This window comes from Agelaius tricolor, unplaced genomic scaffold (assembly GCF_023055355.1).
Source record: "Agelaius tricolor isolate 1412-34295 unplaced genomic scaffold, bAgeTri1.0.p SCAF_7, whole genome shotgun sequence".
Classification (NCBI taxonomy): Eukaryota; Metazoa; Chordata; class Aves; order Passeriformes; family Icteridae; genus Agelaius; species Agelaius tricolor.
Genome location: NW_027269267.1, coordinates 16,628,870 through 16,655,894, shown reverse-complemented (window position 1 = coordinate 16,655,894; position 27,025 = coordinate 16,628,870). Strand labels below are relative to the sequence as shown.

General features: G+C 38.6%; 1 protein-coding gene across 10 annotated transcripts in view; it reads right to left on the bottom strand.

Moving 5' to 3' along the window:
* SCML2 (Scm polycomb group protein like 2) overlaps positions 1-27,025 on the bottom strand; it is a 73,163-nt gene that overhangs the window by 13,547 nt on the left and 32,591 nt on the right. For all 10 annotated transcript variants that reach the window (XM_071430448.1, XM_071430454.1, XM_071430455.1 and 7 more), the window contains 5 exons: positions 24,661-24,749; positions 22,984-23,227; positions 10,760-11,010; positions 5,021-5,156; positions 2,969-3,172 (listed from right to left, as the gene is read on the bottom strand). In XM_071430448.1, the coding sequence (XP_071286549.1) occupies positions 2,969-3,172; positions 5,021-5,156; positions 10,760-11,010; positions 22,984-23,227; positions 24,661-24,749 (924 nt within the window). The remainder of the gene's footprint in view (positions 1-2,968; positions 3,173-5,020; positions 5,157-10,759; positions 11,011-22,983; positions 23,228-24,660; positions 24,750-27,025) is intronic.

The following is a 27,025-nucleotide window of genomic DNA, read 5'->3' as shown; positions in this document are numbered from 1 at the left end:
ACCATTGCAAGTGCTTAAAGTTTAAGAGTCAGTACTACAAGACTGAAGTGTTTCCATGGCCTATTAGGTTTTTTCCAGGCTCCAGTGTCCAAATGAAATGCTAATGATTAACAGTCCCACATGTAGCTCAGACACAAGGTCCTCTACATCCTGTTTGGGGAAGGAGTCTCCAAAGGCAAATTTTTGCTTGGAATTCAACCAGTTCTGAAGAGCAAATGGGCTGTGAGAGCTACCATAGCTTGACCTTCTGACAAATTAACTGCAAGGTAGTAGTCAACTACAGCAGAAATTTAAAATGCTCTATAATAGCCTTATGGATCTACCTATATGGCCTTTGGGGAAATGACTTATTCTATACCCCTTAATTTCTCATTTTGAAAAAAAACATTGAAAAGAACAATGCTACTCAGGAGTTGTCAAGAGGATAAAGCAAGAAACAGCTGAGGTGTTGTGACTGCCCCAGCAAAACATTTCATGAGAAAAATCCACAAATAAAGATTCAGTGCAAACACAGCTCCCCCAGACTCTTAACACCTGAGGGCACCCATACAAACTCCAGCCAAGGGTGTGGGATCCACATCCACAGGCTCAACTGTCTACTCTGATTGGGAAAAACATAAGCATCTTACTTCCCAGATAAATGCTAGGGGAAAAAATAAAAAGGAGTACCTCTGAGGTGCAATAACCTTAATTTTAATGATACATAAACAGGGACTGAAGCCTGCATGTGCAACCCCAGCTCTCAGGATGAAGAGTCATACTCATTTCTTCGCCTTCCTTTCTTTAAGTATGTTTTACATACCAGGTTCAAGCTGGGAAAAAGACTGAGAACGAAACAATCAGAGAAATGTGTTTTTCTGATAGTGATGACACTCATCCTAGAGTCAGATTTTAATTGAGAAAATTTATCTGAGCCTCAATCTTTTTCATCCCATCAAACACCATAGTCTCTGTTCTACAAAGAGAAAAAAGGGGCTGACACCACCACCATTAGTGGGCTTGCTAATCAAGCCTTTAATTTCCTTTCTGTTTTATTTGCCTGAATTGAAAGCTTATGCATTAACCAAAAATAAAATAGTTTGTGCTTTTGTTTGAGAAAGAAAAGATGGAAAAATCCTAAATTTAATGTTATTCAAAACAATTATTTTCCTTGGTAGCTGAACCAAAAGAACCCACTAATTATTCCATGTATTCTAGCAAGATTATTTTATCCATGTCCTCATCAGCACACTGTTGCCTCCTATGGAAGGTATAATACTTTCTATAAAAGCATCAATTCACAAAAGACTTAGATTTCTTTGCTTATTATCTGCCACAACATTTTTTTTTCTTGACAGTTTTAAAAAAACCCAATCAAATCCTGAACAACAAGCCACCCTCCAGACCCACTTTAAAACAAAAAGGCTACAACTGTATTTCCTTATTTTATTCTACAGTTGCTTTCCTCTTCTTCCTTACTATTCATGTGCACAGCTAGATGTAATGTGCTACATTAATCTAAGTCATATTTTATGCTTCACAAAACTTATCACACACAAATTTTTGATAAAATGACAAGGAGTGTTTGCTCAGCCACTTCTCAGCTACCCGTTTGACAAGCCAAGGAGAAGCAAGAGCTCAAGAACACTAGAAACCCACTGGGGACTTGTGGCTTTACTATCAGCCAGACCAGGACTCCAGAGCAGTCCACATCACCAGGTTCCTCAAATCCAGAATACAGGCCTTGGGGTGAAGCCAGGTGCACAACAGTAAATCCTTTCTGTACAGAATTTTTGAATGCAAACAAGCCACAGCTACATAAGGAATCTGAAATTTCTCTCTCCTGTTCAAAAGTATTATTTTCAATTACTCAGTCACCGCCCAGAGATGCCACTGGCCTGGGATTTAGCCCTTGTTGATAAACAATCCCAAAGAGAATACTGGCAATGAACATCTCAGGGCATTTTGCTCCAGAAAACTGACTTGCCTGAAATAGGTACAGCAAGGCATTAATAATATAACAAACATTCATATACATTGAAAAAATAAGGCAGTACCAGTTTCAAACAATGCCATTAAACCTCTACTACACAGCAGAGAAGCAGCATCCATTTTGTGCACAGACTCAGGGGGATGCCTGAACAAGGCTCACTGTAGTTCTGCCATACACAGGTTGGGGTGCTGCTCTTTAAATACAGTTAGACAGCAACATCTGTATGAATACTTAACTGATTCTCTATTCCACTAATCATCTTTCACATCTGGTTTAATGTAAAGAGATTAAAGTAATGCCAGGTCTTTTACCATCACTGATGGATTTATGAATTGATGTGCTAACTGTTATACATAGAATATTTCCTAGTCTAGAAGGAAAAAATGTCAAGCAGCAGCTATTCAGATTGAGACATAGAGATCATTTATCTACAAACCTGCCATCAATATGTAATAGAAATAAACCTATTCCATAACAGGTGACATAGGTGGGTGAAGAGTGACCTGAGATACTGCTGCAGTTCTGGGGAATGGGGCAAGGGAAGCAGCAACAACTTTAACATGTGGAATCACTTGCCTGGAAGCTAAACAGATTAGTTTGAGACTTGTCACCCACTTGGTTAATGCTTTAAGAGCACAAATGTCGTGCATGGATAAGATTATGCGAATGACTTGAACTAATAAAGCTGATTATTTCATTTGTAGTGAGTTTACTTGACAAATGCTAAATGAGGTACACAAGCTCTACTTAGTGTAAGAAACTAAATGTATTGTGTATTTGTAATTTAAACACTGCTATTGCTATATTTTAATTCATATTTAAATTGTTCAAATCACTCTGAACTCAGAGTAAGATAAATCATACATCATCAATGTTCACACCTGTGTTTACACAACTACAAAAGTGATATAAATTCATTGCAACTACTTCAGTTCTTCTGCCCCACCTCAAGTTCAACAAGTAAAGAAACAAAAGAAACAGAGCATCTTCACATACCAGTTATCATTTCCCCTCCATGATGGCCAGATTTCAGAAATCCAAAGACTGTTTTGGCTTGATAGGCACAATCCACACAAGCCTGTACAGCCTGCTGAAGTACCACATTTACAGGACCTGGTCCAAAATGGTCTGGAAGCTGCTGAACCTTCTTCTTATCCAGGTGAGGCCCAGAATTTCCATGTTTGTTCACATAAACACACACTGAAAAGGTACAAGCCATATTTACTGCCAAGGAACCAAGACACATTTCCAAGTTAGAACTGCAAATTGTCATTTTAGTTTTAATCCTGCAGAAAAGTTATACTGGTCAACTCAAGAAGCTGAGCATGCACACATATTTTTCAGAGCATGCAGAAAGTGCTCGTCTACCAAGGTTCTCCTGACTGAATCCTAAACTCACTTTTTCTCATGCTTTCTGAAGCCCTCTTTAACCTCACTAATGTAACAAAGCTGACATGATCTGTGCTTGTGTTTTGACTAATCTCTGCTCATACACTAGTTCCAGTAAAGTACAAATTACTGGCAGGTACTCCAAACTACCAAGCCACAATTCTACAAAGCAGGCCTTACCAAGCTACTGCTTAATTTTTTTCCTATTTGAGAAGATGCAACAAAGAGAACCGTGTGTTATATACTTGCCACTGATGCTCATTCTGCAGCACCCATAGGGCACTAACATATACATCACACAGAGTGGCTACCAAAGGCCTGCAGCTTCAGAAGACCTGAACCACTCACAGGATTTCCACACTGCAATGTGGCTGGTCTGCTAAATAAACACTTCTTTACAAACACGAAGGTGGTTTAAAGTGAACCACAAAACAATCATATAGGACTTCTGTAACTACTTTTTAAAGAAACAACGTGAAACTGTCCTCCAAAACAACTACCAAGGTAGAAGAACATGGGAAACATGCAAATGATGATTTTTTTTCGTGTTCATCCTGGCTGCCACATGACCATGAATGCACCCAAGGCATTATTACAGCTTAATAAAATATGTGCCTCTGTGGTGATTAAGCAATCTAAACATTCTGTTACACAGAAGACTGACATATTTTCTGAACTGTAGTTTGATTTTAGATAAAACCCTAAGCATTTAAAAATAAAGTATTTCTACAAGAGTTTTAATGATGTAATATCTTCGTGCATATGTGTTTACCCTCTGATGTCTGCAAATTGAAGGAAACCTATTTGTACAAATAATCAAAGCTACAAACCAACAAGAATAGTGTGGCATTTTCTGTCTGGGCTCAGCAACAACTGTCTTGCAAAAGGTTTATTTTCCTAGGAAAAAGGTACTTGTTTTCCTCTCATCCATGACTGAAACTGGGTGTGAGAAGAGCCTGACAACTTCTATTGTAAAAACACATTTTGAATGTAAAAAAGCACCACAAGCAAAATGATGGTAATTTATGGAGTTTTTAGAAAATTCTGAGATTTTGGCTGACAATATATGAATTGTTTCACTATAGGGTTACCAGTTCCTCAATGGGTTAGTTCATCTACTGGCTTATTACTTTTCTGCCAATCCTTTTCAAGACACATTTCATTATATTTAGAGGCAAAAAAAAAATCAAACATGAGGAAAGAGGAATGTATTTCTTCTGATTGCCATTACTGGGTTTTAACAGAGTTGGTTCTTTTCATGTAAGGTTATATAGAGATAAAATCTCCATTTTGTAACATTACAGTACAGCTTGCACGGGATCAGAATATCATATGGGCTTTTAGCTACATCTATTCCCATTTCATACATTAAGGAGTAGGACAGACATGAAAGAACTGTACAGTTTCCTTCTTCACACAGGAACAAACTGCCAGGTCTAGCAGACCTATCAAAAGTCCCTGTGCCCCAGCACTTATTGCTATAATGTGGGCATCAAAATACCATTTCTGAAAAGTAACTCTGGCTCCTACAAATATCTTTCAAAAATAAGGCAGCTGGATAATGATTTACAGTAGTAATAAGTTAGTTTGCAGCACATTCTTCATAAAAATGAAACTGCTTGACATGGAAGCCATTTCACACACTTCTTTGTTTTTTACCTGTGGATATAACTGCTGCAGTTGCACCAGACAAACTGATTCCATCTTTAAGTATCTGTGTAGTGCCATTTTCCCCCTCAGGAGATGACTGAGGAGAAAGAGATGTAGGAGTCAGTTGTTCAGGCAAGGTTTTTTTCTGTTAAGAGAAAAAAAAAAAACAGAGTCAAAATATTTAATGTTTTTTAAGGAGTATGCACAACCTTCCTCCTATCAGTTACCATCTTAATGAATGTGTGTGGTTCCTTATTAGAAAAGTACCACACACAGCAGAGAAGGGAAAGTTCAGGAAAGGAAGACCAGAAACTGTCAGTTTGCAGTTACAGCTACTTTAGTAATGCAGTGGAAGACAAAAGACTTAGAAAAGAACCCACCTTTGCCTAAAAAGTGGGAAAAGAAAGAGCTTTATATACTACTTCATGACTCTTCTAAAAATCTTAGGAAGAGGTATTCCAGGTATTTTCCTGTCCATGCCCTTCCAGCTGGGTTTATCACAGCTCAAGTAAGTTAGTTGGGCTGTGTATGTACTGCCACTAAAAACCTAACTCACATCTAGGTGTCAACATTACAGTGCACCTGTATTTTTCCTCAGCTTGTTTCAAAGGGGTTGACATTGTCAAGTAACCACTTCCAGGAATTTTCAGGTGCTTCATGCAAGATATCAAACAAGCCTGTAGTTACAATCCAGTCATGCTGGTTGCCAATACCCTTTCCTTTCCCAAAGCAAACTCATTTGCAGCTTATCATACTACAGATAACCAGAGTTCAGAGCACAGCAATTTACAGATTAGTCCATGTGCATTACTTTCTCCACCTGAGGAAAAGAGAATTTTGTTGTAATTTGGTTTGGACTAGGGTTTAGAAAGAAATGTGCACACGGAAGACATTTCACAGAATCACAGAATGTCCTGAGTTGGAAGGGACTCAAAAGGATCATTGAGTCCAACTCCTGGCCCTGCACAGGACACCCTAAGAGTCACACCTTGTGCCTGAGAGCGTCCAAACACTTCTCAAGCTCTGTCAGACTTGGTGCTGTGGCCACTTCCTTGGGGAGGCTTTTCCAGTGCCCAACCACCCTCCTGATATCCAACCTAAACCTCTCCTGACACAACTTCAGGCCATTGCCTTGTGTTCTGTCACTGGTCACCAGAGAGGAGATCAGTGATGTGTTTTGTCATACTATAAAAATACATCGAAACAAAAGAAATAATAAATCGGAGTTCATCACTTTTCCCTTCACCACTTATTCCTGCATGAGAACAGATTACTTTTTGACTCTCTTACCTAGCAAAAATTAGGAATGTAAGAGATCACCCATGGTCTTGGCATTGCTGAATGCAGCAGAGACTTTGGCAATGTGGTAAGGATTTACCATTAAAACTGATACATAGAGAAGAAAAACTTCAGCTAAGGAAGGCTAAGCCCTCTTCCATTTAGCAGTATTCATCCTCTACACTTTTAGAGAAGCCTATTTTTCAAGTAATGTATTGAAAACCATGTAGAAAGCAATCAGAATATACACCTTCCTAAAAGAAGCAGTGTTTAACTTCTTCATAAAACCTAGAAAGAATTAACTTTCTTCTGAAATCTAGGGCACTTAAAAAAATTCTGTGCCACTTACATTTTGGAGAAGATAGGTTTGGGTGGGGAAAGTACTTGACAATGTGGCACTGGGTGGAATCACCATGAACATTAAGAATAGACTGCCAAGGCTTGGCATTGCATTGTGAATGAGATGAGGTGGCACAGAACCAAGGAGTGATGTACTTGTCAGGAACTGCCCATTTATCTTACCACTGGGTGACAGAAAGGTCTCCATCCTTAATACAGAAAAAAAATGCACTTGGGAAGATTGAGGTTTTGATCTGAAGTCCAACATTCCTGAAGGCCCCCTCTAGCAGGGATTCTTGCAGGGAGGCAGTTTTCTTTTACCATGCTAAAAAATATCCATTTTTGGTATTGATATTGGTCAAATTGAGGAAAAATATGAGGGAAATCGGGGAAAATGCAGGAATGAAAACAAAATACAAACACTAAACTAAGAGGAACCATCCACTCTCCAGACCAATGCACACATGTGGTGAAACTAGCTGGCTGTTTCCTAGCTTCTCCCTCAGAAGGGAATATAGCACATCATACTTGCTCAGCTGAGGCTCTCATTTTGGAGCCCCCCCATGATGGGCAGTGTTGTTTCATGAGACAGGCCACAATCCCAGCAGGGCTGGGCACAGTGGCTTTGTCTGGCTGGCCCCTGCCAGCTGGAAGGGCACACCAGCTCTGTCTGCCTGCAGAGAGCAAGGCTCACAGCTCATACCACCAGGACAACACCACCAGTTTCATCCTCATGCTCAAAAACTCTTTTTTGTGGGGTTGAATTTGGGGCTGGTACCCACACTCAGACCAAGGGGTTTCCTCAAGAAATTCTGAAAGGAATTCTTTGCACTGTTATGCAAAGTGTACTTTTAAAATATAATGAAAGAGATGTACAGAGGTTCCTTCTTTATTATGGAAGAGTAAAAACATACAGTGCAAGCTGTGAGAAACAAATGAAAAACAAAATCCAACATGCATCTCATACTTACAGAGCTTAGAAAAAATTTAAATAAAGGAGAAAAATAATGCAACAGCTCAACATTTCTAGCTGTATAATAAAAGTTAGTATCTGCAAAATGATAAATACTGCAACATAACAAACCTAAAGGGGCAAAGAAATTCAAATAACTCTGCAGAGAGACAGGCAGATACCAATGTCCCTAAATACACCAAATAGCCAGCTCACACTTGAAGCACAACCATTTAGTGCAACATCTGGAGAGGGTTTTTTTTTGCATCAGTCTGGGGGGGTGGATGGAAGAAAAAAAAGCATTTTCAAGCCTCCAGGCACATACCACTTGCATATTTGCATACATACTGTGAGGTGTACAGGCTGTATGGCTGCACTTCATGTCAGACACACCCTGTCTGCAGAACTCCTACAAAGCCCCATTTCCTCTCTTTACCCTTATGCTAACAGGTGTAATAGTCCAAAGAAAAGTTTGTACATATGTATAACATCTTGGCAATTTAACCACTTACCAAAGCAATAACAGCCTTCTGTTAATTCTCAAAAGGAGCTAATTTTTCAAGTTTTTAATGCTTAAGTTAAAGTAAAAATTCCAAATTAGATGTATCAAACCTAGATTTTGCGAAACCTCTCTGTTGCCTGTCCCACAGAAGAAATCAGGAGTGCATAGAGGTACCCCAGATTTGCTGCCTCAGGACAGGGTATTGTCAGCACTAACACCCACTCCTCAAACAGTATCTCCAAGCACTTCACACAAACCAGGTGTCAAATACTCCAAGCAGACACTTTCAGACACCCAGGGCCCAGAAGCCTCTTCTAAAGGCAAGGTACCTCCAACTATTGCTTCAAAACATAGATAAAGCCTCTCCATTTCTTTTTAATAAGAGTTAAAGACAAAATTCTTACATGCAAGTGCACATCCTGCCACACCTGAATAAGACCTTAAGACATGACAGTCCTGTGTTCAATGGTGTCCTTTAAAGCTCTGTCCAGACTTACAAACAGCACCCTGCCCACCAGCTAAGCCTGGATAGGAGCACCTTTCTCCTCTTTAATCCCTGTCACTGTGCATTTTTATACACCAAGTAAGAGAGAAACAAAACTGGAGACCAATTCCATCAGTCTGGATGTCTGACTGCAAGGGGCAGGCAGCAGAGAAGAGTGCTCAGCTTTCAATTTATGGCCCCCAAAATATGTTTTTATCTTGTGATCATCATTTCAATGAAGTGCTGCTTCCAGTTTCATACTAGAGCTTCCAGCTATGCTCTAGTAATGCTTCTTCACTAGCACTTCACCCTGACCAGCACAGTCACTGGAAGGGAGAATCCCCACCTTGCCATTACTACACCTCTTCCGAAGCATCATTAGGAATAGATCCCACAGCCCACACTGATACAGACTGGACGAGAGAAGTCCCAAGACTTCTACTTTTAGATTCTTGTTCAGAGGAAAGGGGAATGAACACAAAAAAACCCCCAAAAATACCAGGAAAAAGCACTGCCCCCCACCACCACCTCCTCACTAGTGCTAATGCAAAGCAGGAAGGAGCACAAGGACAGCCTCAAATTGCCTGAGGAAAGACACTGCAGCATTGCTACTCTTCTTGGACAGCCTGCTGTGCATGAGCAAGCCTCAGAAAATAGAGTGTACTGTCCATGGCAATTCAGATTGCCCTAAGTCTGCCCTGCTGTGATCCTATTCTTCTTTGCAGCAACTGTAGCATTTGTGCTTTTTTTGGAGTGGAGCAGACAAAGAAGGAAGTAGGAGGGATGGATGCTGTGCTACCTGTCTACCAGATCAGCTTCCTGAACTGGCTCATTTGGAGATTGTTCATATGCCAGTGCTGCTGTCAGTGGCAGTGAGCTGAGGGGACAGCAGTTCCAGTGTACACCTGACCAAGGATCCAGTGTGTACCTGATCGAGAGCTCCAGAGTGTACCTGACCAAGGATCCAGTGTGTACCAGACCAGAGCTCCAATGTGTACCTGATCAAGGATTCAGTGTGTACCTGACCAGAGAGCTCCAGTGTGTATGTGACCAAGAGCTCCAGAGTGTACCTGACCAAACAGCTCCAGAGTGTACCTAACCAGAGCTCCAGTGTGTACCTAACCAGAGCTCCAGTGTGTACCTGACCAAGAGCTCCAGAGTGTACCTGACCAGAGAGCTCCAGTGTGTACCTGACCAAGGATCCAGTGTGTACCTAACCAGAGCTCCAGTGTGTACCTGACCAAGAGCTCCAGTGTGTACCTGACCAAGAGCTCCAGCGTGTACCTGACCAGAGAGCTCCAGTGTGTACCTGACCAGAGAGCTCCAGTGTGTACCTGACCAGAGCTCCAGTGTGTACCTGACCAAGAGCTCCAGAGTGTACCTGACCAGAGAGCTCCAGTGTGTACCTGACCAGAGAGCTCCAGTGTGTACCTGACCAAGGATCCAGTGTGTACCTAACCAGAGCTCCAGTGTGTACCTGACCAAGAGCTGCAGTGTGTACCTGACCAGAGAGCTCCAGTATGTACTTGACCAGAGAGCTCCAGTGTGTACCTGACCAGAGCTCCAGTGTGTACCTGACCAGAGAGCTCCACCAGAGCTGAAGCTGGAGGCAGCTGCCAATGCTGCAGGTCTGACTCAGCTGGGCAGGGAGAAAGGCATCATGCCTTTCAGACCAGGGCAGAATTAGGCCCACATCTGGAGAAAAAGAAGCTTCCTGCTTCATGCTAGTAGAAGCTCAAGGATTAGGGAGTATCCACGAGATTCATTTGGCAAATCCAGCTGTATGCTTAAAAAGCTTAAATTATGCAACGAAGTCCCCACTGTTTTTAATTCTGTGTTTCTAAACCTGAAAAAAACCCCAAAAATTGCAAGCTATATATATGGTTCAGTAAAAAACTAACCCAAACTAAAAAGCTTAAATGCTTCCCTGTCTCTCTACTTCAGAATAGCATTTTTCAACACCAATTACTCACCCATAAATAAAACAGTAATCTTGTTTGGGAATAAAATAATCCACAGGATCTTATACTAAAATATTCCAGAAGAGCTATTCTAAACTTTTTCTTGTAATCAGTTGCTGAAAACAGTAAAGCCCTGAAGGCTGAAGAGAAGATAGAAAATTAGGTGATAATAATAAAAAAATCTCACTGCAAAATTCTGCAATATAAAATAAAGTAGTAGATAAGGACTAACCTTTTTTCCAGGTTTTAAACTTTTTTTCCTTGTTTTAAGATTTTCAGTATGAGAGGTGCTTTTTGTCAGGGGAATATTTTTAGGAGACCTGCCCTTCTTGGGAACTGCAGACTGTCCAGGGGGTTTGCCCCGACCTGGTTTCCTGCCCCGCTGCGCTGGTACTGGAGCAGATTTCTGTGGAGACTGCATTGAACGCCGGGTCACTTTGGAAGGGGAAGATTGGATTTTTGCACTGCTCTTTGTAATGGAAACTGAGGAAAAACAAAAACAAAAGGGAAGGGGGGGAAAACCTCAAAATGAACAATGGAAAGCAACTTTTCTAACAAAGGCTTAAAAAAATAAAAGTGTACTGCACAATTAACATTGTAAAATGAATATACTTTTAACTTTGAACTTAAGTAGCTGGCATGAAACTACAGAACTTCATTGACGCCAAAGAGAGAACTCTTTGTACCCATTCTTTTACAGGGACTTTCCTAAGAGAAAAACATTCAAATAAAAATTGGGAAAAAAACCCAAGAATTAATCCACTCACCTTATAAATGCTTCCCATAATTTAATTACAATATTTATAAAGTGCCATTCATCAAGAAGGCCTTCAAAAATACTTCACGAATTATACAGCTTATATTACGTCCCTTTTCTGCTAAGAGCAGCTTCCACAACTACAAGACATGCAAACTACTTCTAGGGAGCTACAAAACAACTTTGAGCAGCAAAGAAAATCATCCCAGTGACGAGGAGAAACTGATGACAGGCAAAATGTCTTTAATGAGTATTTGTCTGAGATGCTGATTTAGAAAGTTAAGCTCACATAACCATACCCAAATTTTTCTACCAGGGGCCATTTCAAAGAAAGGATTCCAAAAATCAAACACAAAGTATCATTTTTCTTCATTCTTAACACTCAAATGATTTTCTCCCATGAGATGGGTTAATCTCTCCAATTCAATATGGGATCCCAACAGATATCCACTTGGATATGTTCCAATATGCAAATGCTGTGATAGCATTATAATCTGGTGTGAGGCTCTAAGATGTAACCAGATTTCATTAAATTAAAACTTCCTAGTGAACAGGTCTTTTCTGCCCAACTCGCTCTTCTCTGAAATAATGATAGTTTTATTTTAACAATTCCCTTCCCAATGGACAGATTAGAACACCAAAAGGATGCCAAACAGAACATGAGGACCTACCCTCAATAAACCTGCTACAGCAGCACCTGTGGCCAACAAAAAGCAAATATTAAGCCCCTGTGGCCAACAAATACTCCATTCTGTTGGCCCAACTGCTGGCAGGCAGATGCAGAAATTGCAGGACAGGTAAGTAGAAGATGAAATAGGGAAATAGGGAAATTTTCTGACATCAAACCACCTTTGCTGAGAGGTATGGGAAAGAAACACACAACATATTTGAAATAATGTGAAACCTCTACACTAAAATCAGACAACTTTCTAGTGTCAAACCACCCCTATCACAGCCTTTTGCATCTTGCTGATCATGAAATTCATGTGATTCACCCCAACCTTATATACCATAAACTTAATGTGACATAAGTTAGAGACGTACTGCAAGTTAGAGGTAAAGCAGGCTTTGACTGTGTCAGTCATCAGTGCCTGATTCAAAGCACTAATTCATACTGGAGATGGAGCATAGGGGGCTGTTAATTCTGGATTTTTTTATTTTTTTGAATTTGGAATCTTTATTCCCTGAAAATATTAGTATGTTGAAGCTTTCTGGTAAGCAAGTAAAACAAAAAATAAAATACAAAGATACTTTCGAAATAAGAGATTGAGAAAATAAAATACTTAAAGATTGAGTAACAATTTTAATGTCAAGCTCTATGAATCATATTCAACTTAACATTCCAGCACCTTGCTTTACAACTGTTCCTTTAACCCTGTATCTTCATTCAGGAGTTTACTGTTATTAAGTATTTGCAATAGAAAATGTCACTATTTTCAAATTCACTAAGATTAAATACACACTGCACACAGACTTCTTATAAAATACAAGCACTACTGACACACATTTCTAAAGCAGGAGGAGCATTTACATACATAGCTATTTGCTTGATTCAGTTACTAATCTAATATTCCTTAATGGCAGTTCAGAAGAAATCTCTTCATTATGGCTGGTTGCAGTCCTAATACATCAAATGCAGACCTGATATCCTGAGGTATCTGAGAAGGACCACCTTCTGGATGTACAAAGTGACCACTTTCCTTTTATTTATGTTTGCCAAAACATCTTTTCATATGCGATGACAAAATAAGATGAACAGAATTTTAACCAAATGCTGGCACAGCATTACTCTTATGTTCCTGAATTGCTGAACGACAACTCACGTTAAGCTGTATATCTGGAAAGCAAAACAAGATCAACTGTATGCTGTACAATGCAATACTACATATTATACTTACAACAATATAAATGCAGCTATTTTATTTATTTGTGCCCCACAATTATGCATTGAACAAAACAATTATGACCTTGGAAAGAAACGTTGTTTAACAAATTCTTTGTGCTTCTGCCTATGCTGAAATCTAGCAAATGCATTTCTAGTCTCCCACAGTAAAGACATAGCTGTTGTTAAATACAAACTACTTTCAAGTCAATAGGTTCTAGGAGCACAGGTAAAAGTTTTGGACACTGGGCAATCCCTACTCCCTTCCAGAAGGACATTTACCAGACAAAGAGTAACAATGCAAACAGCTCCAGCCACTTCCTGCTGCCCTCTTGAACCACACACATCAAGCACTACCTTATCTCAGCATCTTCCTACCTGTATATGCCAGAGGACCAAATATGAGCAGCATTAACCATTAAGGGAGTGGGGGGAATCAGGTCCCACTTGGTATTTTTCCTTCTGCCTAGGGCTGAAGCTGCTTTTTTTAATAGGCAGGACTGCAACAAAGCCCATGCTGCCTGGGAAGCATCCCAGAGATAGCAGCAAATGAGGAAGCTGCTATTTGCATTTGTTGATTTAAGAGAGGATGGGGGGAGCACAAGGGAGTGGGAGACTGCTAAAGTAATTCCCATATTGTCTGCAGGCTGTATTGACAGTGATCATCAGTCACCTGCTCATACTTCCCTCACCCTGGCCTTCAGAGGGAGACCAAAGGTTACACTGGGTCACAGGATCTGGGGGAAATGAAAAGACATGCAAAATCAAGCTGCCAACCCACTGCATCTGTAGACAGAGTTATCCCCACTAGGCCACATGTTCCAAAAACTAAGACACTTTAATAGTCTCATGAGAACTTGTTAAAATACAACAACGAAGAGAATAGAGAGGAAAAATGCCAAGCTCTGCTTGCAATTACTGCAGTATTTAGCTTGGATATTTACAACCAAAAAAGCACATTTGCCTTTTGAGGATGCTGCTTTGCATCACAAAGGCCCTCTCATTTGCACAAAGAAAATCAAGCATTTGTGTCATGTTGCTCATCTACAGAAATGTCCGCCTCTCCATTTTCAGGAATGGGATGCACTGCATGGCTTTCCTTCCCAAATATCTTGTTAAGAGCCAAAACCTGTACAGGCACCCTGAATAACTGAAGAACAAAGGTCACACTACACAGATACACTTTACCATAGAAATGTTAGCAACTAAGCAGCACTTTCAGAGTTCACAGAGCTCCAGTCATACTGCCACGTTTGTGTGGGCTATAGGTACCTGGCCCTCCATGCAACTCACAGCTTTCATACTTTCAAATACTTCTCTTTCAAAACATTCTTTCCTTCCTCCCAAAACGGTTCTGTGACAATCCCAACACCTGTGAACTTTGCATTTAATTTAAGAGAAACCCCAGATCCTGTATTTTGGAACTCACAACCTGGAGATGCATGGCCACAACTCAGTCCCTCGCTGAAACAAGCAGATCCACTGCAATCAACTGAGTCCATTTGCATGAAAAGGACCCAAAAGGTTACATCTCACATGAGGGCCAAATTCTGCTTGCAGAAGTAGAAAAGCTTTGGCCCAGACACAGGTAGAACTGCAAAATTGACCCCAGAATGTTATCTCCAAGATCTCTTGCCAGAATAAGTAACATATTTAAGACAACTGTGAAATCTGAAGCTACTGAAACCTCCAGTACTTGGGAAGGGGATGGAACAGATGACAGCTCAAAAGCCTGAATTCTCATGCAATTCTAATTAGTAAAATTCCCTCAAATAATCAGCAGTGACAGTTTCACTCCATGTTTTTATGGAAAGCAGGGGAAAAAAAACGTTCAGATTTGTAATATTTAAACATTATAAATCTCCCATTCATTAGTGCCACAGAACAGCAATTACAAGACAAGACTTAAAACAACTGATGGGAAATTACACAAAGCAAGGTAGGGGCTTCACTGCTGTGCATTCTGTGAACACAGAATTGCTACCTGAGGTGAAGGTGCCAATTAGGCCAGTAAAAAAAGTAGCTCACTTTTTAAAATCAGATTTTCTTTCAAGAGATAAATTATTCTATTTGTACTGTAGTATTGTCCCCCCAATATATAAACCCAATGTTTTTCTGAGAATATAAAAGCTTGGTCCTTCTGTCATGTAGAGACAAAAAAAAAAAAAAAAAAAAAAAAAAAAAAAAAAAAAAAAAAAAAAAAGGCAAAGAGGTTTAGCAACTTACCCTAAATCCATGTGAGCATTCCACAGGAGAAGTAATGGAAACATATCTGCTGGGTTCTAGCCTGGAGTTTTAACTATAAAACTAACCTTCTTTAATACAGTCAGTTATTATCATGATAGTTTTGACAACTGGCAAAAGAAGTGGAAAAGATTAGCAATTTTTTCAAAACAGCTCAGTGCCAAGGATCATAAAAATTTATGTCCTTATGTCTCAATTGAACAACAGAGCCATACAAAACTGTAATTATCTGTACTACATTCCACCTCTTCCTATCTGTGTATGGATGATTTCTTGTTAAGAGGTAGCTGTGAGATACTAATTGATATGTAGCTATGATACAAAATCAGGTGTAAGTCATTATTCTGCTATCTAAAAAGCAACATCACACTTGGAAACTTCAACAACCACCTTGGCAAGACATGGACACTACAGCTTGAAACTTTCTTCTTTCTAGATTTTAGTTTCTGTTACCAATATAATAAAAGAAATAGGAAGTCTCTGTCTTTGTGAAAATTTTTAGCCTAGCTTACACAAGACTGAAAGGCAAAATGGAGACTGCCAAGTAATGTAAGACAGAAATGGATGAAAGAAAAAAAAAGCATTCCTCTCCCAGTGACCTCCCCAGGCAGCACTGTAGCACCTTCAGTCCCTCAGTCTTTCACCCCCATCCCCAGTCTGCCACATTTTCAAGAGGTAGGCAAGCCAGCCCCTACAGAAGTGACCACTGAAAATACTGTTTAAGATCCATCAAAACCCACTGCTAACCAAATTAACACTCATCACTTCCAAAAAAACCAACTTCTATGAGCTAAGATGGGGCAGGGAATTTGTGGGACTTGGGGGGTTACAGGCAAACAGAAGAAAGATCTTTTCAGTTAGTCCCCAGAAATCAAGAACTGTGAAAAGCCAGCTTCTAGTCTCATCCTTCAACAAGCATTGCCATTACAACCACATTAGCAAAAAAACCTAAACCAGACAAACCCCAACAAAAAACCCCCTATACTTTGTTGATAATCTAGAAGGAAGGAAGACAAGGAAGACAGCAAGCAAGTAACTTGAGCTATCAAAACAGCATCAACTTGAGTTACCTGAAGTGAACTCAGATGTGCTGGCGATGAATCTGTCAATAAGCCCAGCAAGGCCCAGCTCTACAAACTGGGTACAAATTTAACAACCTGACTTTTCTCTCAATCATTACTGATTCTGCCCTGGCTTTGCCATTATTTTTTCCCCAAATAGCATAAACAGGATGAAAGGAGGGCCCAAAAATGACAGAATACAATGCAACAAGCTTCCAGGGAAGAAAAAAGACACACAGAGCACGGATAGTACAATGCAACAATTTGTTTTGTCTCAGCATGTGAATGATACTCTGGACATAGCCTATAGCTACTAACACAGATTTGGAAAATATCTACTCAATCACATCCACCGGTAGGGCACCACAACCATTGGCTGTGGCTTGGCACACCTGGGTTAGCAACCCTTTACTGTTTTGTCCCCACAAAGACATAAAAATCCTTCTTAAAGTATATCAAAAGCATAAGTCACATGGACCCAAGAGATGACCAGGAGTAGGGTGTTTTATTACTCAAGCTGCAGGTCTGCAGGTGGGAGGTCTGTACAGTAGTACAACTTTCTGTTTAGACTATACTGAAATACCTGCAGTATCCATAAGACCCAAATTAAAAAAAAAAAGTCCATGTAGCAGTCAAAAATACATGTGTTGGAGTACTTCCAATTTACAAGAAAATTACAATTACCTTATAAATAAACATGGTAAGATGACAGGGAATCCAGACTTACAATAAGGTCACATCTTTTGGAAAGGCAAAACCTTTATTCTTTCTTAAGTGATTAGTGCTCTGTAGCAGCACTATCCAAGCCTTGCTGCAAGATGTCAAGAAACATTAATACCAAATAAAAAAAGCTTAACATTTGAGAGAATGTGGCAAATCAGGTTTTAGCCTGAAGCACTGAGGAGTTTTTCATGTACAATTCTGAAGACAGCATAAATCTGCTTACTGTGTGTGTCTGACTTAACTACTGTGATCTGCTCATGAAGAGAAGCTGGCTGCAGTGACAGAAAAATAAAACCTCCAGCAGTATGAAATTTTACCACTTTGCTTTTTTTTTTAAATGAAACTTAATTACCATGCTTATCTGATTTTTTTTTGGCTACTCTAAACATCACAGAGTCTTCGCAGATCTTACTATAGCTCTGTATAAAGTTTCAACACTTCTTTTGTTTCATCTGCAAACAGGGAAAATACTTAGGTTTGTACTGATGTTGCACATTTGTGCACAACTCAGCTGAAAACATACCAGAGCTTATTTTCACATAATTTCATCAACAACAGAGACCATCTCTAGTATCTAGCTCAGTAAAATCTGCACAAAGTAAACACTGAGAAAATGACTGAAAATTAAATAAAACTAAGAAATCATAAAACAGACAAATAAGATATTTTTAAATCTCTGCTTGAGTCTGTACTGCTCTTTTGCTGAAAACAGTTTTAGAAGGAGATCTCTAACATCAACATGCTGATTAGCATAATGAAAGAAGATTGCTCTCACTGACAATAAATGCACTAAATTAGGAGAAAAGCAATGATGGGACACAGGGTGTGGAAGAGGGGGAGACAGGAGAGTGAAAGAAAGAATATGACTAATGGTAAAAACAACATTGTAACATGGTTTTGGTTGGTTTTTAAAAATTATTTTAGCATCTTCCTTTGGCCTCCCAAATTTTTAGAGCACAGAGAGCAGTTCCAACTTTTTGAGTTCTTTTCATCACCTTTATCCTTCAAAAATCCAGCTTCATAAGGCTGGGGGGATCATGAATATGTAGAAACTGATCCCCCTCTTTCTGTTCACATCTAAATGATAGATAGTACTTAATACTGAAATCAATCTTTGCAGGTGAAACTACTTATTGTTTCCCACATGGCTTGTCCCCAGTTGTTCTTTTGTTTTCTCTTTTATGAAAAAGGCTTTACTTCTATTATAAATAAAAAGGTGGGTTGCCTAAGTAACTGCCATTTACATGTAATAACAGTAAAATGAATTTATACAGAAACAGCAAATAGAAATTGTTCTGACAATCTCCAGTCACCTGCTGCTTACTTCAATCATAAGCCTCAAAATACAACAAGCCACAAAGCAATACATGAATATCAAGAATATTCTTGGGTATAGTAACAGATTTCTATTATTCAACAGAGTAAAGTAAAAATTACAATCTATTGTGGTTAAATAGAAAAGTACAATATATTTGGCCTAGAAAAAGAGTGAATAAAAAAAACATGCAGAAGATATAAAACTTTAAAATCCTTCTTAAAGTATATCAAAAGCATAAGTTACATGGACCCAAGAGATGACCAGATTTCAGAATAAGCAAATGCAGAAGGTAACACTAAAACAACAAGACTGAATTTATTTTGCATTCATACTCACTCCAAGGAAGCACACAATATCAGTATAAGTCCAAAAATTCCAAATATCAATTAATGAATAATCATGGAAGGAACAGAAAACATAACAGAAGGCACCACTATGTCACTAAGTTTCCATATATTGTGCACTTCTGGATCCAGTGGTTCAAAAATGCTGTTAAGTGAAAAGGAAACAGTTCAGAAGAACAAGGGTGACCAGAGGAATAAAACTGACCCCTGAACAACAACACCAAAATCTTCCTGTACAAGTACTGGAAGTACAAGAATCTGTTTCAGTACAAGAAACCAAGGACAAAAATTGAAACTACCAGCAAGGAAAAGGAATTTCTCCTTTTCCACAAAAAATATACTCAAGTAGAGAATGCCTTATGCTTTAGGTGCTAAAAAGGATGTTGTAGGTGCTAAAAGTTCAGATGGCTCCAGTATATAATAGAACAGGTTAGATCAAGTTCCTCCCCTTTTATGCTGAGTACCTGAGAAAGCAATCAGCATAAAAGCATTATTCTGGGCTTGGAAAGATGTGGCTGCAGATGGACAGATACTAGGAACACTTGAGCAAACCTGTCTCCTATGTGCTTATAATTTTCTTCAGACATTTGCTTTCGGCCAGTGCTGGAGGAAACCTTCAAGAGCAGATGGTCCTTCGATGGTCCAGCACAGACCAGTGTCAATCTCTTTCATGAGGTACTTTTCACAACACTGGTTGTGTTTTTTAGTCTTCTCTAAAAGCATTTAAATGACCAAGAGACACAGAGAAAGCAATCTACTGCGTCCTTAAAATATTAACCTTGAGGCACTGGGCCAAGCCAACATCAAGCACTGAAGTCAAACCATACATGACCAATAAGTACTGTTGGAGATATTTCTAATGACACAAACTACAATGTTAGCTAAGCACAGCTTCTGATAGCATAAATATTGAATGGTACATTGCATACCACTGTGCACATATCCTGACATCCAGCCAGGTCCACTGAAGTCACACCTTCTGATAAGGACCAAAGAGAAAACATAAATATTAGGGCCTGAAGGCTATCAACAGTTGGTCCAAAACAACTTTTCACCCAACATCTCTGTATTATCTTTCATCTTAGTTCATGAGCTAATAGCAATGAGAGGTACAGAAGATACAGTTGTAAAGAGTAAAGATAACACAAAATCTGGTCTGAATAACCCAAATCCTAGAAGCCTGTTCTTAAACACCTCCCATGGCAGAGGTCCTACATTCTCTCTGGGTGTCCTAAAAGGCCAAGACAGTAGAGAGCTGAAATACAATCTTCCCTAATTTGCATACTGTCTCCCTTACTGCATTTAATCTCTCTTTCAAAAGGTTAAATTAGACCCCAAAAATACATCTCATGGCAGGAAATTGTTGTACTAGGTATGAATGAAATTTAAGGAATTTAACTTTAAAGCAAGAGCAGTTCTTCTCTTTCATACTTCGATTGCAGGATACTGGCTTTGCATGTTCACTAAGATCTGAGGCTTTTTTCAGCCCTCTAAGTAGAGATTTAACACATTTAAATGTTTTCAGCTTCACAAAAATCAAGAATACGTTTCATATTCACTCTGGAATTCAAGCCACTCTTAAATCAATTATTTTCACTTTTTATTGCAGAAATTCAAGCCAGAAATACTGAGGTAACCAGCAGGAAAAAGGTCCAGACCAAAATAACACTTCAGTACTCCAAGGAAATTCCTACAATGTAGTACCTGTAATATTTTCTTCCTTAACAGGAGTAGTTAATGTTAGTATGATGTAATGAAGAATACTGACAACATCCATCATATTTCTGAATTCAAACGACTTGATTGTACTCTCCTTGAAGCTATTATTTAAATCTTAATAAAGGATTGTCATTGCAGTTCTTTAGTGGCTCCATAGCAATCAAATAACAGTGAAAAAGATAACCTGAGAGCAAAAAATATTTCATCCAGATATGTAAATTCAACAAGTGTGTATAACACATACAAACATAAAACATAAAATAAATAAAAATAGCAACACAAAGCAAAATAGAAATAAAAAATTATTTATGCTTAGAATGAATAGTGGAAAAATGAATACACAATTTCAATAAAATTGCAGTTAACTTTGGCCTCACTTTTGGAAACAAAAATAAAAACCACTCCAGCCTGCATCTCTCTGCACTCAGTTTCTATTACATGTCCAAAATTCTCAATTTTAACTACAAGTATGTAAGAACCCTGCTCCAGATTTTATTTATGCCTGGAGTGTTTTTGTTTCTTATTACAAAGCAATAGTATCCTAACTGGATAGGTATTTCAAGTCTGAATTTTGTTTGGTTTATTACCTGAAGAACTGGATTACATAATCAGCTTTACTCATGGTCAAACAACCTTGAGCTCTATCAAGCACTGGTCAGGCAAGAAAAAATTCTGGATGTCTTACCTGAAAATATCGCTGGCTTTCCAGTGTGAAATTGGAGTAGACTAAACAATTTAATAATATTCTTTCCAGAAGATGAAATTGGACTCAGTAATCTAAACTGTCACAAAAATATGTTTTAAACTTCTATGCCACTTATTTACACAGCCCCTCTCATGTATCACAGAATGGGTCAGGTTGGAAGGGACCACAGTGGGGTCATCTGGTCCAACCTCCCTGCTCAAGCAAGGTCATGCCAGAGCACATGGCACAGGATTGCGTCCAGACAGCTCTGGAATGTCTCCAGTGAGGGAGACTGCACAACTTCTCTGGGCAATCTATTCCAGTGCACAGTCACCCCCACAGTAAAGAAATAACTAGCTTAAGTGTAATAACACACCTCATTCATGATCTCCCAAGACAAGGTCAACCTTCTGAAGAAGCCTAGAAAGACACTTTAGAGATTGAGAGCATAGAAACATTAAGACCAAGGTCAGTGTGGTACCTATTAGATGACTTCTGATCCAATGTCCATCATCCTCACCTGCCTTTCCCCTTCCCTCTCGCTGCAGGTTTGTACCAGCAGATCATTTTGGGCAGTACAACTACACAGAGTTATTCCTTTGCTGAAATCTGCCAGAATGGACTAAATATGATTCCAGGTACTATGACCCCTGGCAGCAACTTCAGACAGGTGAGAACAAGGATGCAGAGATGCCATTGGCTAATTCCAGTTAGATTTTCCATACAGTTCTTGATCTGCTAGCAAAAGACTGAGAAAAATAACAGGGATGGAAAAGCCAGGAAACATTACTAATTTCTTGCCTTCTTGCTTCTGTTCCTTTCCTACTTCCACGTGAGAGTTCTGTGACACCAATCTATTTGCTCCTTACTCACCTAACACCAGCTATGAAAATTCTCACTGAGAACAAATCATTCTGGTTAATAAAGAAATTAATTAATTAATTAATTCTGGTTAATAAAGAAATTAATTAAAATATTATTCCCCTCCTTCAAACCTCTCTTCCTGACATTTTTTTTTAATGGTATGAGGATAGAAAAGCTCAAACAGTTTGACAGAAAAGCCTTACACTATAGAAACCTGACAAGCAGTCCCATAGTAGCAAAGGGATTACACTGAGGGATATCCCTCTTCATGCTATTTCCCTTCTTTCTAAGGTAGAGAGTTATTCATTTTAAAGCAGCCATCAGTTAAAGAGACACTATCACCTGATCAACAAACATCCCTAAAGGCAAGAGGATGACAAAGCACTCAGAATAGGCAGCTGCAAGACAGAATTTTTTGAGTATGAAGGAAGAAATATTAAATCTATAGTTTAGACCTGCAATCATCAAAGAAGTAAACACTACTTTACTTTACTTAGCATAACATAAAGTCCTGCAGCAGCCAATATATTAGTATCGCTAAACAGGAGCATGTATCTATCAATAATAAAAACAGCAAATCTAGTTCAAGATTCTTTATAAGCACACAAAAATTAGAGGTCATCAGAAGTCCTCCTAACAGTATTAAATAAAACATGTTCCCAGAGATACTACGAACAGGCAAAAACTGTTTCCCAGCAATTTCTATTAGCTTTAAGCTGCATAAAGAAAACAACATTTCATCCTCATCTGCTACTCACAAATCAAATCTTCAGTCTTATCTGCATATAGCCAGCTGGTTTTTAAAATTCTGCTGTAATTGAGGAGAAAAACAATTAAGCAATATTATTAGTCATCTTACCATTGTTCCCTGGTGGTTGTAATGCATCTCCTGTCAAGCTACACCATCCGACTGGGAAAATATCTCGAGAATCACACCTGCACCAATAGTCAAATGCTCCTCTCCAACCATCAAATGTAACAAAAACTTCATCTCCTTTAACATCTCCAATGGTTGCTGGGCAAATTAGGTATGGGTTCTTTCTATCTATAGCTTCAAGTTTCATTCCAACTTTAAAGCAGTTTGGCACAGGTTTTGGTGGCTCCTACAAAAATAAACAAGGTAGAATATTTGTATTTCTATGACCTCTTGAAAAAAACCCAAAACTAAGTAACAGCCCTTTTTTTTTTTCCTCAACATTCTTACTATTTATAGTCACTACTGTCAGGAAGCTATAGAAACACATTCAAGGAAACTTAGTCGAATTTTAAATTTGCCTTTGCTCTTCTGCACGACAAAAATCTTCATTCTATTTCCCCAAAACACAGCTGGGATAATTAGCAAAATTCTCCATGACAGAAAGATTCTGATAAAAGTATTTACATAAGCAATAGGTTGCAAACAATACATTATGTCTGGGCAGCAGGACAGCCAAGACACTAAAATGAAATTATTACATGCTAATAAAGAAGAGGTTTGCAGAGCATGGATATTTCTGGGGACTGATAACTGTCTGGTAAAAGCTTTACCTCTCAATTAATCCATGAAAAATTCATTAGCATTGGACATTATTTATAGGCCTCTGTTAACTCACTTGGCCTTAGACCAATTCCAAGTGGACAAAAGAAAAACAAAAATCAAGTGAATGTGACTGGTGTAAGTGTACCTCCACAGCAGGAGTTGTGATCTGACTGAACACAAATTACCACCTCAGCCTCAAGAACCTTATTATCCAAGCCATCTCAGATGTGCTGCAGGCTAGCACAGAGAAGCATGGCTCATCATGCCTCAGAAAATTTATATTATCTTATCTAAAAAAAATTATATGAAGTTAACAGCAAGTAATGTGATTGCAGGCCTAAACCCAACTGTTTGATTTGCTGACATACTTCTCAGTATCACTCTCAGTATCCAAAAAGAACACACTCAGTATGACAACAGGGTTTTATCACCTCAACAAAAAATTGAACCAAGTCATTTTAATATTACTGCTATTTTTATATAACTTTCCATATTTCAAAGTAACTTACTGAAGAGTCATGTTTAAAAAACTGAATGGCTTTTTCTGCTATTTTCAACTACTTTCTCACTACATTTTAAATGATGAGTGTGTGCCCAATGAAAATCTTTAACAAAACCTTTCCAAACACTACTGTATTCCAATGGGTCTCATTCCCCATTAATTTTGTTTTACTCCTGTGCACATCCACATGAGTACAGTGCTGTTAAGAAATGTGATATGCATTTTATCTAAAATCCATGAGATAAAACAGGAGCAACACAATTTTTCTAAGTAACACACCATACTTTGAAGTCTCAGCTCAGGAAAAGAAATGGCCCTCTCTAAGGACTTGAAGCAGATTCCTTTCTGTCTAGTTCCATAGCATGTCAATCCAGTTCAAAGTAATTTTAAATAATAGTCTTGTCTTCCCTGTCTTTGCTGCAGACAACAGAGTAATATCTAATCATCCTCATTAAAAAATGTAACCATGGATGAATTGATAGGAAGTTGTTTAGTAGAAAAGCCTTTCTTCTTACCTTTTTAAAGAATGCTGCAGGTGCCATTTCAGCTCCATTGAGAGTTCTTAAGAGAAACATTGGCCAAGAGGATGCATTCATCTGGAACCCTGAGGACAAACAAAAAACCAAACAAACAGCCCTGCTTTCAGTTTGTAAAGCACAATAGGAGAAAAAGTCTGTTTCACTAATGCCTCATTCCCTCTATTTTAGACTCGGCCAAAATAGAAGCAGCTAAGAAGAAATGAACATGGTCACTATCACTGCAGAAAGCTGTGCAATTCATTTCCATTCTGAGTGACTTGCCTGCAAAACCACTCATCATAACATCAGGCACTACAGATTAATTTCTAGGATTCAATGATATGGAAGTCCTAGTACAAGAGACCATTAGGTTGTCTCAGAGAGTCTCTGGTCCAGTGGAACTTCCCTGTCACAAGCACCTGGCTTCCTCTTCAGGTTCTAGCTCATTTATTGAGAAGATACTTTTTTATTTTTGAGAATCTTGTTTCACCAAACCACAGACAAAAAAACAGTGCAATTGGTTTTTCTCCCTCTCTCATTAAAAGAAATACATAAGTAGCCATAAAAACAAAGCATACCTAAGAGTGAACAAAAAAAAAAAAAAAAAATCATGTATCATATTGAAAAACATAAGCCAGATGGTCTTTCTATTTCATTATTCTTCATTAACAAGTGAATAAAAATCAAAAACAACAATCAAATTTGTTTAGATGAACTACCTTATTCAAACAGAACAAAGATTTGGCTGAAAACCTTCTTATTCCAGATAATCTTCCCTCACAATCAACCACTTTACGTTAAAACATAAAACAAAGCAAACAGAACGTCCTTTTGCTTTCTTTGCTTTCCAAATGAATGTTTTAAAGTAATGAGTAAGATATAATACTGGACATTTTTTCTGCTTCTTTAGCAGTTAGATGTCTGGAACAGTTCTGCAGAAAAACAGACATAATACATACAGCAAATCGGAATTTTTTCCACAAAGCAAATAGTACCATAATCTGCCAAGAGCTCATGAGTTCCCTCATAATTGATCTTTAAGAATTGTCTTAAAAATCTGTAACTAGAAAGGTGGACCATACCTGCAATTCTTGATCAGGTAAATAATTCACTCATTTAAAATTTGATTATACGCTATAGTGGTTCTTGAGCTCATAGCTTTAAGCTATCTTCAGTAGAATAAACAGTTTTCAAGCCAGCACTACCTATTCAACACCTAAATTAACGCAGAGCTCCTATATGATGAATGGTGTCATAATTCAGGGACCACTGAGCTGATTGTCAGGACTGGTTTCATACCAGAGTCTTCATAAAACCTGAACACGTGTGGTTATTGAAACACAAGATTCCCAATTCAGTAGCTCAGAAAATATATACAAGCAAGATAGAGGAGTGACAACTAAACAACAGTTTCAATTAACTTCATTTGGCCTTTAAGTTGTCCTGGTAAAACCAGAGAAACTGCTATCTGCATTGTAATTTGCTCAGAAAATTAAGCTCTCAACAACAAAAGCTATGGAAAAGCTATGGAAAACAGAGGCTGGAACAGGAACACTTTGCTGCAATAATCACTTTCTCAAAACCCTTATGTAACATGCATAATTAAAGCCATGTAAAAATCAGGTAGGAGGGACTATTTTAGTTAGTCATTATGATAGAAGTGGAACATTAGTATCCAGAAGGTTCCCTACTACTAAGGAAAAAAAATCCGTTGGTTAAATGTCTAACAGGAGGTAATTATACACCCAATTAGCTCCCAGCTTTACCCAGGAACAGGATGCTGTAAAACTGCCAAAAAGGCTTTTTCAAAAATTTATCTAGGTATGCCTGAATGTTTGATTGCTGGAATTCAGCCTATCTCTAGAAAAATCTAGGGCAGGAGGGCCAAAATAGTGGCACTCACATTCTTTTCTGAATAATCAGCAATTGTTCAGAGGGCAGGTAAACTTGCCTGAACACAGGGAAACAGCTGCTTGTTAGGTGCTGCACTGCAGGCAGCCTGACCACAAAAGGCTAAGAAACAGTATCTGAGGAGAAGGCATCAACCTTTCTACTGATGGTCATGGAAAGTTTCTCCTCTTAACAAATCAACTGCCCCCATCACACAACCTGAGTTGTTTCATTCATCACTCTGGCTTAGAAACACAATTTTAAAACTGTTGTGTTTCTGAAGCTGCATTTTTTAACCCTGTACATGTGTGCAGCTGAAGGAACCTCCATACTCTTCCATTTTTTATACTGGTATCACTTCATTCATTCTAGAAGGTTATACCAAGAACTTCAGAGAGGTTTAACTGAGAAACTTCTTAAAAAAAAAAGGAAAAAAAAAAAACCAACTTCTTCCCTGATGTCAGGAATTTTT